General features: G+C 48.3%; 1 protein-coding gene across 1 annotated transcript in view; it reads left to right on the forward strand.

The window, feature by feature from the left end:
- Positions 1-14,711, forward strand: part of APLF (aprataxin and PNKP like factor) — a 182,882-nt gene that overhangs the window by 35,038 nt on the left and 133,133 nt on the right. The window contains exon 3 of the mRNA XM_073553796.1: positions 10,462-10,628. Within this exon, the coding sequence (XP_073409897.1) occupies positions 10,462-10,628 (167 nt within the window). The remainder of the gene's footprint in view (positions 1-10,461; positions 10,629-14,711) is intronic.

The raw sequence follows: 14,711 nt of genomic DNA on the forward strand, positions 1-14,711 counted from the left end.
CATCATATAAGTAATCAGACCACTTAGAGCAAAAACTACATTTATTAGAATACAATTAGAATATAGCAAATAACTTTTATAAACTTTTCTAAACTGTAAGTAAATATGCAATAAACACTTTTATGCAGTTAATAAGAAGAAATCTATAAATTTGTCCTCAGAAAAAGTATTGCCTCTGTCAGATCCTCCTTCATGGATGCCCTCAAATCTGATCTAATTATTTTGAGAGCAGAGAACAACCTCTCTACACTAACTTGTGTTGGTGGCAAAGCAGTAACCACTCGGGCAACATCTCTGACAATGTCAGGATACAGAGGAATCGATTGTTGCACTGTTATTTTTGATGAACGGTCAAATTTCTCAATTTCTTTTAGTGCACATGAAAAATTCTGCTGAAATGTACTTGCTGTGTTCCTTGATGGGGATGACTCTTCTATGCGGGAACGCTTTGCACGGTCCTTGTGATCCAAATATTTTTCAAAATTAAATTCTTCATCAGTTGATGATGAGGGTGAAGATGTGGCAGGACGACCAAATTCTTCTTGTTCCTCCTGACTGTTCTGCAAACCTTTCATCCTTACTGCTATTTCAAACAGAGCTTCTTTTCCTTTACCTAGCTGTTGATCATCTAGAAGAATCCGATGCATTGGGTCTACATAAACAGCTGCCAAAAGAATGTTATTTTGTAATAGTAGCTCCTCTCTCCGTTTCATTGATGTAGCAATGCCACTTGCAATTAACCCTCCTCTTTGGGACAGGCGAAACATCAGGTTCTTCCACTCCTTTAAGAAAATACCTGGAGTTAAGTCCTCTGCTTGTAATTTTTTAGTCACTGTAAATGGGTGCTCTGGCAATTTTTCCAGCTCAGTCACCTGATTCCACTGACTTTCATTTAGCGTCAGTTGAGGGTTAGCCATGTCTACAAGAAAGGTTTTCAGTTCAAGCGCTGAATCATTAAGTAAGTACTGCCCCATCGTGTGGCTTGATCAATAATTACCCCTTTTCCAGCACGTCTCTTCAAAATTGAGTCAACTTTAGGGGTTCTGGCAACAGTAGCCAATTTTCTCACCTTGCCAATCAGTGCAGCAGCATGTCCTTCTTGCAGACTGTCTCTTATAGCCAGCTGTAGCGTATGCACAACACAGCGCATGTGATGAATGAAAGAACATATTGACACAGTTTCAACAAGATCATCTAAACTATCATGTTGCTGTTCATCTGAAGCAACTTCAGTTTGCTCCTCAGTTACAATACTGTGTTCCTCTATTTCAAACATTTCTGTGTCTGTGGACCCAGAATGTTCTTCTAGCTGCTGGTCACCATCATTACTCTGATTCATTAGCTTAATAGTACTTATCATATTTGAAGCATTGTCAGTTACGACAGAAAGAACTTGCTCTTTTTTAAGTTCATAGTCTTGCAGAACCTTTTCCACCAAGACCTGGAGAAACTCACTGGTGTGATGAGCTTTGGTGTCTTTTACTGCCAATGTCTTGGTAACTATTTCATTTTTGTCACAAACAAATCGAGCATTGATGGCAAAATAGTTCACTCTGTGACGTGTGCAGGCATCCATTTTAAGAAACAGAAAGCGTCCCTTGAGAGTTTTTTTAAGTTCTTCCTTTTGTTTAAAAGCTTCTTCGATTACTAATTTTCTAATACTCTCTCTCTCCAGAGAAACACCAAGCTTGCGGGCCATTTCCCCATTCAGACACACAAAAGCTGGTCGTGAAAATAATGAAATAGGCACAGTATCCTTTACAACAAGCTCTATGATCTGTTTTTTAAATATATCTACTGTCATTGTCACAGTAACTTTGTCACTGACAAAATATCTTGCAACTGATGGCTGCGTGCAAAGTTCTCTGCTCCTTTGTTTGGCTGGAAGAGCTGGGCACTGGTTCATTGGTTTGGATGCAGTCTTTCTCATCCACTGCTTTCAGTACTTCTGGATGAAAGCGCTGCAAATGTCTCTTTAGATTAGAAGCTCTGGTAGGAGCATTTTTATCTTTGCCTGAATATGCACTCATCTTGGCTTCACAGCATTTGTTTTCGTCTGGATCATTTGTCATACACTGACAGACATAATGTTTTCTATCTTGAGTGATGGTGAAATGTTCAAATACAGCTAATTTAATGTGATGCTTCTTTGACATTCTCAGGTTTTTAATTCTGCATTCACAATCCAAATGACAATTGTTTTTCCTAAAAACAATTGTACAAAATTATTGCCAGGTCGTACAACTGATATAGTGGTCAGTAATACTGTTATTATTCCTCATGTACTCACAGTTAACTGATGCAAAGTTTGTTGAAAGGATAATACTTCTTACAGTCTTCCTCTTCTGAGTAGCAGGCAGCTGTGAGATGCTTGGAAGACGCACACCTAGTATGATCTAGTCTAGAGGAGGAGCTTTACTACTAAGAATTTGCAACACATTTTCACTTTCAGTTTCATACATTGTAAGTAGGGGGGTTGGGGCAGCATGAGGTTAACCAAGTATAAGATTAGATAAGGGCAGTGGAGAACAGTGACACACAAGAAGTAAGAAATGTCTCTATCTCCAGCAGAACTGCTTATCACTGTTGTTCATAGTTTGATAGAACATATATATTTGAGTAACATTTATAAAATTCATATGAAAGGTTAATTATGAAATATTAATACATTTTTTTAAAGCTGGAGTCGGTACATTTCTACCGACTCCGACTCCAACCAAAACTAACTCCGACTCCAACTCCACGACTCCGACTCCGACTCCACAGCCCTGTACAATACCAGTTAGGCCAGTTTCACATTTGCACTTTATAGCGCAGCGATGACCTGCACACGGCCGCCGCTAATCACCGCCCCATCCGGTCATCACCGCCTACTAGCACACATGGACGCTTGCGATCTGCGCACCCTATCTTTAGTATGGGGTGCGCAGATGGTGCGCTGGCAGGATTTTACCGTGTGCTGCGCACTTTTGAAGGTGTGCCGTGCGCGCCAAAATGCAACATGCTGCGTTTGGCGCACAAGGGCACACCTTCAAAAGTGCGCAGCACACGGTAAAATCCTGCCAGCGCACCACCTGCACACCCTATGCTAAAGATAGGGTGCGCAGATCGCAAGCGTTCATGTGCGCTAGTAGGCGGCGATGACCGGATGGGGCGGGGATTAGTGGCGGACGTGTGCAGGTTATCGCTGCGCTATAAAGTGCAAATATGAAACCGGCCTTACACCACACAATCACAGCAAGAAATACAATATTACAGTTGTATGAAAATAAAATGCAGTACACATGCAACAGAAAAAAAAAAAAGGATGGAAAAAAAAAAAAATGCATTACACACACACACACACACACACACACACACACTCCACGGGTCTTGCAGGTGGTAGACTTGCAGCTGGGCAGGCAGGTTTTATAGCTCTAGTTCAATCTTCTATCAGTCAGACTGCAGTCGGATGTCTTGCTTGGTGTCTTCAGTGTTGCTGGTGCCGGATTGTCTGGGCCCAATTACACCACATACCATACACCACTTAATCACAGCAATAACAGCATAAAAAATACAATATAATTACAGTTGTATGAAAATAAAATGCAGTACACAAGCAACAGAAAAAAAAGTATGAAAAAAAAACAAAACACAGACATGCAACACTCACAGACCACACACACACACAGGCAGGCTACACACTAGCAGGCCATACACACACACACACACACACACACACACACACACACACACGTCATAAATAGGTATACTCACACTTGTAGGTGAGCTGGGACTGGCAGGCCTCTTGATATCTGATATGTGTGGCAGCTTGGTGGGTGTCTGGCAGGCTTGATAGCTGTGTGGCTGTCTGCAGGCTTGGTGGGTGTCTGGCAGGCTTGGTGGGTGTCTGGCAGGCTTGGTGGGTGGCTTGGTTCCTGGCTGGCTTGCTGGTTGACTGCTACTGCATGTCTGGGCCTAATTAGCCCACCTTATATAGTTTTGGGACTGTCTGGAAAAGTATCTTTTTTTTCTGGGCATGCGCAGTGCGATTTTGCGGATCCTGCCGGCGGATTCCGCAAAATCGCGGGTCCTGGCGGATCCGCCGCCCATAGGCGGCCATTCTACCGCATGGCGGATGACGGCGGATCCGCCGTCACCCGCCATTTTGACGGCGAAAAAAAACTTTGCAAGCTCCGTCCCCCTCAGACAGAATCCGCAAGGAATTTTGCGGATCCGCCGAATACCAGACGCAACGGACGACCATCCGTCAAAATCCGCCACTAATGTATCCCAAAGGGGGAAATGGCGGATCCGCAACAAGAAAAAGCGGATCCGCCATTTTCAAATTTTGGTGGATTTTGACTGATGGCAAAAAACTGAAGTGTGAAAGAGGCCTAAGCTGCAGAGATATTTTTGTTAGAGGCAGGTGACAGGCAGCATCTTTTTTTGTATGGGACTGATTGCCTCCTGAACCCGCTCCATACACCCGTACCTGGGTTTAACGTACTTTTACGTCGTATGTTGGGAAGGGATTAAAAAAGTCGTCCACAGTTAAGTAAATTTTCGGCAAGCCGTGCAGCTCGCCAAATGTTACCTGCGTGTAATGTAAACGCCATTAGGATTCTTCTTCGCTTGTTGGATGCATTTGTCACAAGTATATGATTTGCTGACTAGAGCCACAGCCACATTTTGCAATGTTCTGTTGAGCAAAAGCATCTGAGACTCTATTCGGCACATGACTGTAACTGAGACAAATCCTAATGGTGTGTACGTTTTACACCAATAGGATTTTTGAATCTGCAAAGCAAACCAAAAAGTGCTCAGGGGTGGAGGAGAACACCTTTTCAAGCAGTTGCCTAACTTCTAAATACTTTTAGCCAGAAGCAGGTACCATTATAAAATAATAGCCAGAGCTATTCTCACTGCTTTCGATACAATAGCAAGGAACAAAAAGAGGTATAATCTGCTGTGCTATAAATACTAATTAATATTCCAGAGAACGAATAGTGATCCAGGATAAAAGAATGCAGTTTATTGTTGAAGCGTTTCAATCTCCTTCCTCCGACTTGTGGTTTGCCCTGAGGAAGAAGTTATCCTTTGGTACTTGTGGCAGCGCAGAAATTAAATCCCTTTGTTTCCTTGCTGCTGTTTCATGGACAGCCATGCGGGTGTGCAGCAACCATGTCAAGCACATTGTATGTTGTAGTCTTACAACCCGTCCAGGTGAGCAATTCCCCAATTCCCCGTATCCTAATATCTTAGTCAACTATAAAAGACAGTATTGCGCCATTGTTTTCTCCACAGCTCCCCATTATTCTCACTGCTTTAGTACTCCTCGTTGCCGCTCTGGCGTCTTGAGTGGTTTCACCCAGGAGTGGAAGTCATGGCGCTCCATTCCAGTCACTTAACCGCTGCAGCTAATCACTGACTTCACCAGTCGGGTGACTACAAAATGGGACATAATTTCAAGATTTGTGCAGAGTATGGTTTTGTTGCTGTTTTATAATATCATCTATATTGGGCTCAAGTTGGACAAGCCCTTTAACGTGATAGAATAGGTATCCCTGCAGTTCCAAGCAATGGTGAGACCCTCAATATGGTCCATTGTAGGGTATTAGACTTCACTCACATATTCCCATGTGCCCGTTCCTCTGTTCCTTTCAGAAGGGATATTGTCCTATATAATGTATCCGTGTAGATAATGGGGAAACCTCTTGTACAATACAAATGTTCTGCATGAAAAGGACCTCGTGCCATTATCGTTTCATGGCAGCATACAATTACGTGTGCTGTGACCTCTCTGCTTAATGTACAATGTGAGACCAGCCGGGGATTTCACGTGTGAATGAATAATATATGATTATGGTAACAAGCCGCTATTGAGAAGTTGACATTAAATGAATGCAGAATTTTTACTGGAAGTGATTTTTTTTTTCTGCATTCCCTTGAAAGGATAAATAAAATACAGAATTTATTCAAAATGCAAATACTTTTAAATTGCCTGGTGCCAGCACATCGCAGCGCCTCGTGAAGGCACAAAATTGCACTTGTGCTTTTCCATACAAGAGCTTGTATGACAAAAGATAACCTTAATGAAGATGAGGACTTCTCCCCACTGATATTGGGCTTGGATAGTAAAGCTGCATTCTGCGTGGTCGATGGCCAAAGTGATATTTTAAGAGGGAGTAGATTTGCTCGCCATCATTTAAAGGGAATCTGTCACCTCATTTTTGGCCTATGAGATGCGGCCACCGCCATCAGGGGCTTATCTACAGCATTCTGTAATGCTGTAGATAAGCCCCCGATGTAACCTGAAAGATAAGAAAAACGAGTCAGATTATACTCGCCCGGAGGTCTAGTCCGATGGGTGTCGCAGTCCGCGCCTCCCATCTTCTAGTGATGACGTCCTCCTCTTTATTTCTACCGCGGCTCCTGCGCAGGCGTACTTTATCTGCCTTGTTGAGGGCAGAGTAAAGTACTGCGGTGCGCACGCGCCGGAGCTTTGACCTTTCCCGGCGCCTGCGCACTGCAGTACTCTGCTCTGCCCTCAACAAGGCAGATAAAGTACACCTGCGCAGGAGCCACGTCAGAAGTAAGAAGGAGGATGTCATCTCTAGAAGATAGGAGGCGCCGGACTGGATCGCGACACCCATTGGACCAGACCCCCGGGTGAGTATAATCTAACTCGTTTTTCTTATCTTTCAGGTGACATCGGGGGCTTATCTACAGCATTACAGAATGCTGTAGATAAGCCCCTGATGGTGGTGGCCGCATCTCATATCGGAAAAATGAGGTGATAGATTCCCTTTAATGATACACAAGACGCCTAGCTGACTTCATTTACTTACAATGGGGGCCGACGTTCTAACAGTTTAAAGGGATGCTTGCTATTCTTACTGTTGAGTGGCAATAACGCAGGCTGCAGCTCCAATGTAAAGCTCAAATGCCATTGTGATCACACTTTCCGTAGTTTACTTAGCAAAATCCTGCTGACAGGTTTGCTTTAATTTTGATGTAGCTCCGCTGCAAAACTGAGCACAACCCATGAATACGCATTTCACAGCTTCAGGAGCTTTGCTGATAAAGGCCACTTTTGAATTAACTTTATTACGTACCATATATACTCATGTATAAGCCGACCTGAGTATAAGACGAAGCATCTAATTTTGCCACAAAAATCATAGAAAACATATACTTGAGTATAAGCCGGGTATGCATTGTCCCCTCATCCCCATCCTTGTCTGCGTGGCTCCTTAGTCCTATCCTTGTCTGCATGGCTCCTTAGTCCTATCCTTGTCTGCGTGGCTCCTTATTCCCATCCTCGTCTGCGTGGTCCTTATTCCCATCCTCGTCTGCGTGGCTCCTTATTCCCATCCTCGTCTGCGTGGCTCCTTATTCCCATCCTCGTCTGCATGGCTCCTTAGTCCTATCCTTGTCTGCGTGGCTCCTTATTCCCATCCTCGTCTGCGTGGTCCTTATTCCCATCCTCGTCTGCGTGGCTCCTTATTCCCATCCTCGTCTGCGTGGCTCCTTATTCCCACCCTCGTCTGCGTGGCTCCTTATTCCCACCCTCGTCTGCGTGGCTCCTTATTCCCACCCTCGTCTGCGTGGCTCCTTATTCCCATCCTCGTCTGCGTGGCTCCTTATTCCCATCCTCGTCTGCGTGGCTCCTTATTCCCATCCTCGTCTGCGTGGCTCCTTATTCCCATCCTCGTCTGCGTGGCTCCTTATTCCCATCCTCGTCTGCGTGGCTCCTTATTCCCATCCTCGTCTGCGTGGCTCCTTATTCCCATCCTCATCTGCGTGGCTCCTTATTCCCATCCTCGTCTGCGTGGCTCCTTATTCCCATCCTCGTCTGCGTGGCTCCTTATTCCCATCCTCGTCTGCGTGGCTCTTTATTCCCATCCTCGTCTGCGTGGCTCCTTATTCCCATCCTCGTCTAATTGCACATATATGAAAAAGTCATTTAAAATTACAAAAGGTCTCTCAAGACCAAGAAATAGACAATCAGGTGAGGAAATAATAAAAGGAAAAGTCTCACCAAGTAGAGTCATGGGTCAGGAGTCACAGAAAATCCTCTGTTCAGTCCAACTGGAGGATAGATGAAGGGAAGACAATACCCTGCCAAATCCCTAAGGGGCTAACAATAAGCTTATCCCCAGACTCCTGCCCTAACAAGGGCAGTCCACAACTAGCCCTAAATTGCACATGCCCTGCACTTTCCCTAAGGCGGTGTCCGACCGCCGTAGGGAACACCGCCTTAGGGAAAGTGCAGGGCATGTGCAATTTAGGGCTAGTTGTGGACTGCCTTTGTTAGGGCAGGAGCCTGGGGATCAGTTTATTGTTAGCCCCTTAGGGATTTGGCAGGGTATTGTCTTCCCTTCAGGGTATTGTCATTCCCTTCGTTTCAGCACAAAAAATGTGCTGAAAATCTCGGCTTATACACAAGCATATACGGTAAGCTTATCTAATGTCTAACCTCTAATGAAAAGCTTTTCTACAGTTAAGGTATTTGTACATGAATGCATTTACTAATATAAAACTAGTACTGTCAACCGAATGAGGCAGATTTTGCATAGAGACTTTTCCTGACCAAGTCATAAAGGCGGGTGTAATTTGTACTGTAGGAAAATTGCATTCTGAAGTTTGCTAGATGTTGCTCCAAAGCATCGCATTTTCCATTTTGTGTTGAAAACACACAGATTCATTCCATTAGTACTAATACTATTGATTTGTTTCGTGGCTTCCATTGTGAGCAGTTTAAAGCCAGACTTCTAATGGTCCCAATCATGTCTAAATGACGGCCTGCGGGCATCGAGCTGGCTGCGCCTTCTACTCTCTGGCTTTCACAAGCGCAATGAAGCAAGCAAACAGATTTATATACATCGTGAGTTTGTGGCTGCCATGAAAACATTGCATGCTGTGAGATTTTCAAGTCTGACTTTAGAAGGTATCTGGGAAAAGTAGACGTTCTTCACTTTGTGAGTGTGCTGTGTCTGTTACTGAATGGACATGATCATCTGGGAAAGTACGATCCTCCATGAAGGGGACATCTGTAGGGCACATATCGTATTTTTACTGCTCACTATTACTGCAGTGGATGGTTTATTCTGAAATCTAGAGTTGTAGGATAAATGCTTGGTCTTGTTTTTTTTTTTTTTCTCATGCGGTCTAAAGATTGTCCTTTGCCAAAGACTTTACTCCTAACTAAATTGAGTTCTGGTACCCACTACTATGCTAAAATGTATGTTACTAATGCAGGAGACTCCTCGGTGACTCCATGTGCCACTGTTAAGGGACCGTTGTGATGTGCATGATCTCGACCTGTTTTGTTTCTGTAGTTAAAGGATTTTGTCAATTTTGGGCAAAATCTGTTTATTAAATGCCCCCCTGCCCCTGGGGTATAGCAAGAACATGGGGGAGTTATCTCTCTGATCAAGTCCTCCAGCAATAGAGTGGAGTGCCATGAGAAAAGCCAAGGTGTGGTACAAGAAGCTGACCGTGCACATTGTACAGATGGCAATGTACAAAGCTTTCATGATATCATGATGTGCAGGTCAGACCAGCACTTCTGGAACTGAAGGTGCTCGTATCGTGCCAGGCCAACATTTCACAGGTGATTTCCCTCAAAGAAACGAAGGTCGCAAAAGAGGTGCCAGTTGTGTGACAGAATGGGATACTCCAAAACACCATTTGGCAATGGGACACCTGCTGTGACAAACCTGGCCTATGTATAAAAGAATGCTTCAAACTGTTCCACACATCCATGGACTACTAAATTAATTTCTGACTTGCAGAACTCGCATATGCCAAACTGACGTACACTAAGTAACTCACATATACCAACCTGATGCACTCTACAAAATGGACGTATGCCACCACATTATTACATTCATATATCAGGAAAACATTAGATCAATTCCAATATAGGGTCACTTGAGGGGGGGGCGAGTGTTTTCTACTCCTCAGGCACATTAGGGGCTCTCCAAATGCAACATGACGCCCGCAGACCATTCCACAAAAGTCTGCATTACAAAATGTCACTCCTTCCCTTTCGATAGGGGTCTGTTTTCCAAAATAGGGTCACGTGTGGGTAGTGTCTCTGTTTAGGCAAATCAGGGGACTCCCCAAATGCGACATGGTGTCGGCTCTCGATTCCAGCCAATTTGTGTTCAAAAAGTCAATCTGTGAACCTGGCCTAAAACATCTAGATCAAAAGTGCATAACCTTATAAGGTCCATGTGCCAAATTTTGTGATTGCACCACTCGAAAGGGCCATATAGAATTCAAAGTGGTACGCTGATACGAGGTATATTTTGGCATACAACCTGAATTTAAGTTGGTGTTCCATATCTGGAACTTCCAGTACTGTAGGCTAGAAATTCCTTACAGCCGCTGTGCTTCTCAGTGCCCTCGGTGTGTCTTCAACCAGTGTCGGTGTCCTCAACCTTCTGTGATCTTTCTCTCCTGTCCTAACAGACACATGTGAATCCCTGTTTTCATCGAGCCAGTGGCAAAAACACATATGCGCCCTTGGAAAGAAATGAATGGTGTTGGCTGCGTTCTGGCGACTGCATCTCTCTCCTGCCAGACAAATACTTCTTCAAAGTCATTACCAGACATCCATCACAGGAGGCCACATTAAGGTAAAGTAATTGGTAGCAGTGGCAAAGTCTAGTGCAGAAATGAACCTTTACACTTAATTAGTAACGTTTAGTTTAGTAAAAACTCATCACTTGTTGCAGTCCAGATGAAAAGTACACTAGCTATTGAACCCGTTCTACACCCAGGTGGTGAGCATTGATATTGGTACATGGTCTCCATCCTGGTATGTGCTGCTTCCATCCTGCACCCTAATCTTCTCATGTGCTACCATTTTGCCACCCCATCCTGTCATATGCTGCTCTCATCCTGTTTTGTGCACCTCCATCTTGTCATGTGCTACTCTCTTCCTGTGCCCTCTTCCTGAAAATGTGCTCCCATCCTGCACCCCAATCCTGTCATGTGCTCCCATCCTGCGCACCAGTCCTGTCATGTGCTCCCAGTGCCCCAATCATGTCATGTGCTCCCATCCTGTGCCCCAATCCTGTCATGTGCTCCCATCCTGCAACCCCGTCCTGTCATGTGGTGTTCCCATCCTGCGCCCCCATTCTGGTACGTGCTGCCCCCATCTTGGTATGTGCTACTCCAATTCTGCATCTCCATCCTGTCATGTGGTGCTCTCATACTTTGCCCCATCCTGTCATGTACTGCTCCCATCCTGCGCCCCCATCCTGTCATGTGCTGCTCCTATCCTGCGCCCCCATCCTGTCATGTGCTGCTCCCATCCTGCGCCCCCATCCTGTCATGTGCTGCTCCCATCCTGCGCCCCCATCCTGTCGTGTGCTGCTCCCATCCTGCGCCCCCATCCTGTCATGTGCTGCTCCCATCCTGCTCCCCCATCCTGTCATGTGCTGCTCCCATCCTGCTCCCCCATCCTGTCATGTGCTGCTCCCATCCTGCTCCCCCATCCTGTCATGTGCTGCTCCCATCTGGCGCCCCCATCCTGTCATGTGCTGCTCCCATCCTGCGGCCCCATCCTGTCATGTGCTCAAATCCTGCGTCCCAATCCTGTCATGTGCTCCCATCCTCCACCCCCATGCTGTCATGTGCTGCTCCCATCCTGCGCCCCCATTCTGGTACGTGCTGCCCCCATCTTGGTATGTGCTACTCCAATTCTGCGTCCCCATCCTGGCATGTGGTGCTCACATTCTGTCATGTGCTGCTCCCATCCTGCGCCCCCATCCTGTCATGTGCTGCTCCCATCCTGCGCCCCCATCCTGTCATGTGCTGCTCCCATCCTGCGCCCCCATCCTGTCATGTGCTGCTCCCATCCTGCGCCCCCATCCTGTCATGTGCTGCTCCCATCCTGCGCCCCCATTCTGTCATGTGCTGCTCCCATCCTGCGCCCCCATTCTGTCATGTGCTGCTCCCATCCTGCGCCCCCATTCTGTCATGTGCTGCTCCCATCCTGCGCCCCCATTCTGTCATGTGCTGCTCCCATCCTGCGCCCCCATTCTGTCATGTGCTGCTCCCATCCTGCGCCCCCATTCTGTCATGTGCTGCTCCCATCCTGCGCCCCCATTCTGTCATGTGCTGCTCCCATCCTGCGCCCCCATTCTGTCATGTGCTGCTCCCATCCTGCGCCCCCATTCTGTCATGTGCTGCTCCCATCCTGCGCCCCCATTCTGTCATGTGCTGCTCCCATCCTGCGCCCCCATTCTGTCATGTGCTGCTCCCATCCTGCGCCCCCATTCTGTCATGTGCTGCTCCCATCCTGCGCCCCCATTCTGTCATGTGCTGCTCCCATCCTGCGCCCCCATTCTGTCATGTGCTGCTCCCATCCTGCGCCCCCATTCTGTCATGTGCTGCTCCCATCCTGCGCCCCCATTCTGTCATGTGCTGCTCCCATCCTGCGCCCCCATTCTGTCATGTGCTGCTCCCATCCTGCGCCCCCATTCTGTCATGTGCTGCTCCCATCCTGCGCCCCCATTCTGTCATGTGCTGCTCCCATCCTGCGCCCCCATTCTGTCATGTGCTGCTCCCATCCTGCTCCCCCATCCTGTCATGTGCTGCTCCCATCCTGCGCCCCCATGCTATCATGTGCTGCTCCCATCCTGCTCCCCCATCCTGTCAATGTGCTGCTCCCATCCTGCTCCCCCATCCTGTCATATGCTGCTCCCATCCTGCTCCCCCATCCTGTCATATGCTGCTCCCATCCTGCGCCCCCATCCTGTCATGTGGTGCTCACATCCTGTCATGGGCTGCTCCCATCCTGCGCCCCCATCCTGTCATGTGCTGCTCCCATCCTGCTCCCCCATCCTGTCAATGTGCTGCTCCCATCCTGCTCCCCCATCCTGTCATATGCTGCTCCCATCCTGCGCCCCCATCCTGTCATGTGGTGCTCACATCCTGTCATGGGCTGCTCCCATCCTGCGCCCCCATCCTGTCATGTGCTGCTCCCATCCTGCTCCCCCATCCTGTCAATGTGCTGCTCCCATCCTGCTCCCCCATCCTGTCATATGCTGCTCCCATCCTGCTCCCCATCCTGTCATATGCTGCTCCCATCCTGCGCCCCCATCCTGTCATGTGGTGCTCACATCCTGTCATGGGCTGCTCCCATCCTGCGCCCCCATCCTGTCATGTGCTCCCATCCTGTGCCCCCATCCTGTCATGTGGTGCTCACATCCTGTCATGGGCTGCTCCCATCCTGCGCCCCCATCCTGTCATGGGCTGCTCCCATCCTGCGCCCCCATCCTGTCATGGGCTGCTCCCATCCTGCGCCCCCATCCTGTCATGGGCTGCTCCCATCCTGCGCCCCCATCCAGTCATGGGCTGCTCCCATCCTGCGCCCCCATCCTGTCATGGGCTGCTCCCATCCTGCGCCCCCATCCTGTCATGGGCTGCTCCCATCCTGCGCCCCCATTCTGTCATGGGCTGCTCCCATCCTGCGCCCCCATTCTGTCATGTGCTCCCATCCTGTGCCCCCATCCTGTCATGTGGTGCTCACATCCTGTCATGGGCTGCTCCCATCCTGCGCCCCCATCCTGTCATGGGCTGCTCCCATCCTGCGCCCCCATTCCGTCATGTGCTGCTCCCATCCTGCGCCCCCATCCTATCATGTTCTGCTCCCATCCTGCTCCCCCATCCTGTCAATGTGCTGCTCCCATCCTGCGCCCCCATCCTGTCATATGCTGCTCCCATCCTGCGCCCCCATCCTGTCATATGCTGCTCCCATCCTGCGCCCCCATCCTGTCATATGCTGCTCCCATCCTGCTCCCCCATCCTGTCATATGCTGCTCCCATCCTGCATCCCCATCCTGTCATGTGGTGCTCACATCCTGTCATGGGCTGCTCCCATCCTGTGCCCCCATTCTGTCATGGGCTGCTCCCATCCTGTGCCCCCATTCTGTCATGTGCTGCTCCCATCCTGCGCCCCCATTCTGTCATGTGCTGCTCCCATCCTGTGCCCCCATTCTGTCATGTGCTGCTCCCATCCTGTGCCCCCATCCTGTCATGTGGTGCTCACATCCTGTCATGGGCTGCTCCCATCCTGCGCCCCCATCCTGTCATGGGCTGCTCCCATCCTGCGCCCCATCCTGTCATGTGCTGCTCCCATCCTGCTCCCCCATCCTGTCATGTGCTGCTGCTCCCATCTTGCGCCTCCATCCTTTCATATGCTGCTCCCATCCTGCCCCTCCATCCTGTCATGTGCTGCTTCCATTCTGCACCCGATCCTGTCATGTGCTGCTCCCATCCTGCGCCCCCATTCTGCCATGTGCTGCTCCCATCCGGCGCCCCATCCTGTCATGTGCTGCTCCCATCCTGCGCCCCCATCCTGTCATGTGCTGCTCCCATCCTGCGCCCCCATCCGGTCATGTGCTGCTATATATATTCAGTAAAAAGTGTTTGGGATGCTGCGCTGATGTATTTTCTATATATATTCAGTAGAAAGTGGCTGGATTGCTCCGCTGACATATCTGTAAAAATGGTGCCGGAAAGCATGGACTGCACAACCCGCCCTCTTCTGACATCACGGCCTTATTTCAATATTTTCCGCCCACCAAAAAAATGGCGAATGAAGTGCGCTATACGCATGCGCCATTTCCGCCTGAGGATTCTTGTCCAGGCCTCCGGCCTGAAGAAACGAACTTACCGGAGATGGCGCATATCGCGATCTCCTGGGCCAC

Source organism: Dendrobates tinctorius, unplaced genomic scaffold (assembly GCF_039654945.1).
Source record: "Dendrobates tinctorius isolate UK_male_01 unplaced genomic scaffold, ASM3965494v1 ptg000203l, whole genome shotgun sequence".
In the NCBI taxonomy this organism is placed as follows: Eukaryota; Metazoa; Chordata; class Amphibia; order Anura; family Dendrobatidae; genus Dendrobates; species Dendrobates tinctorius.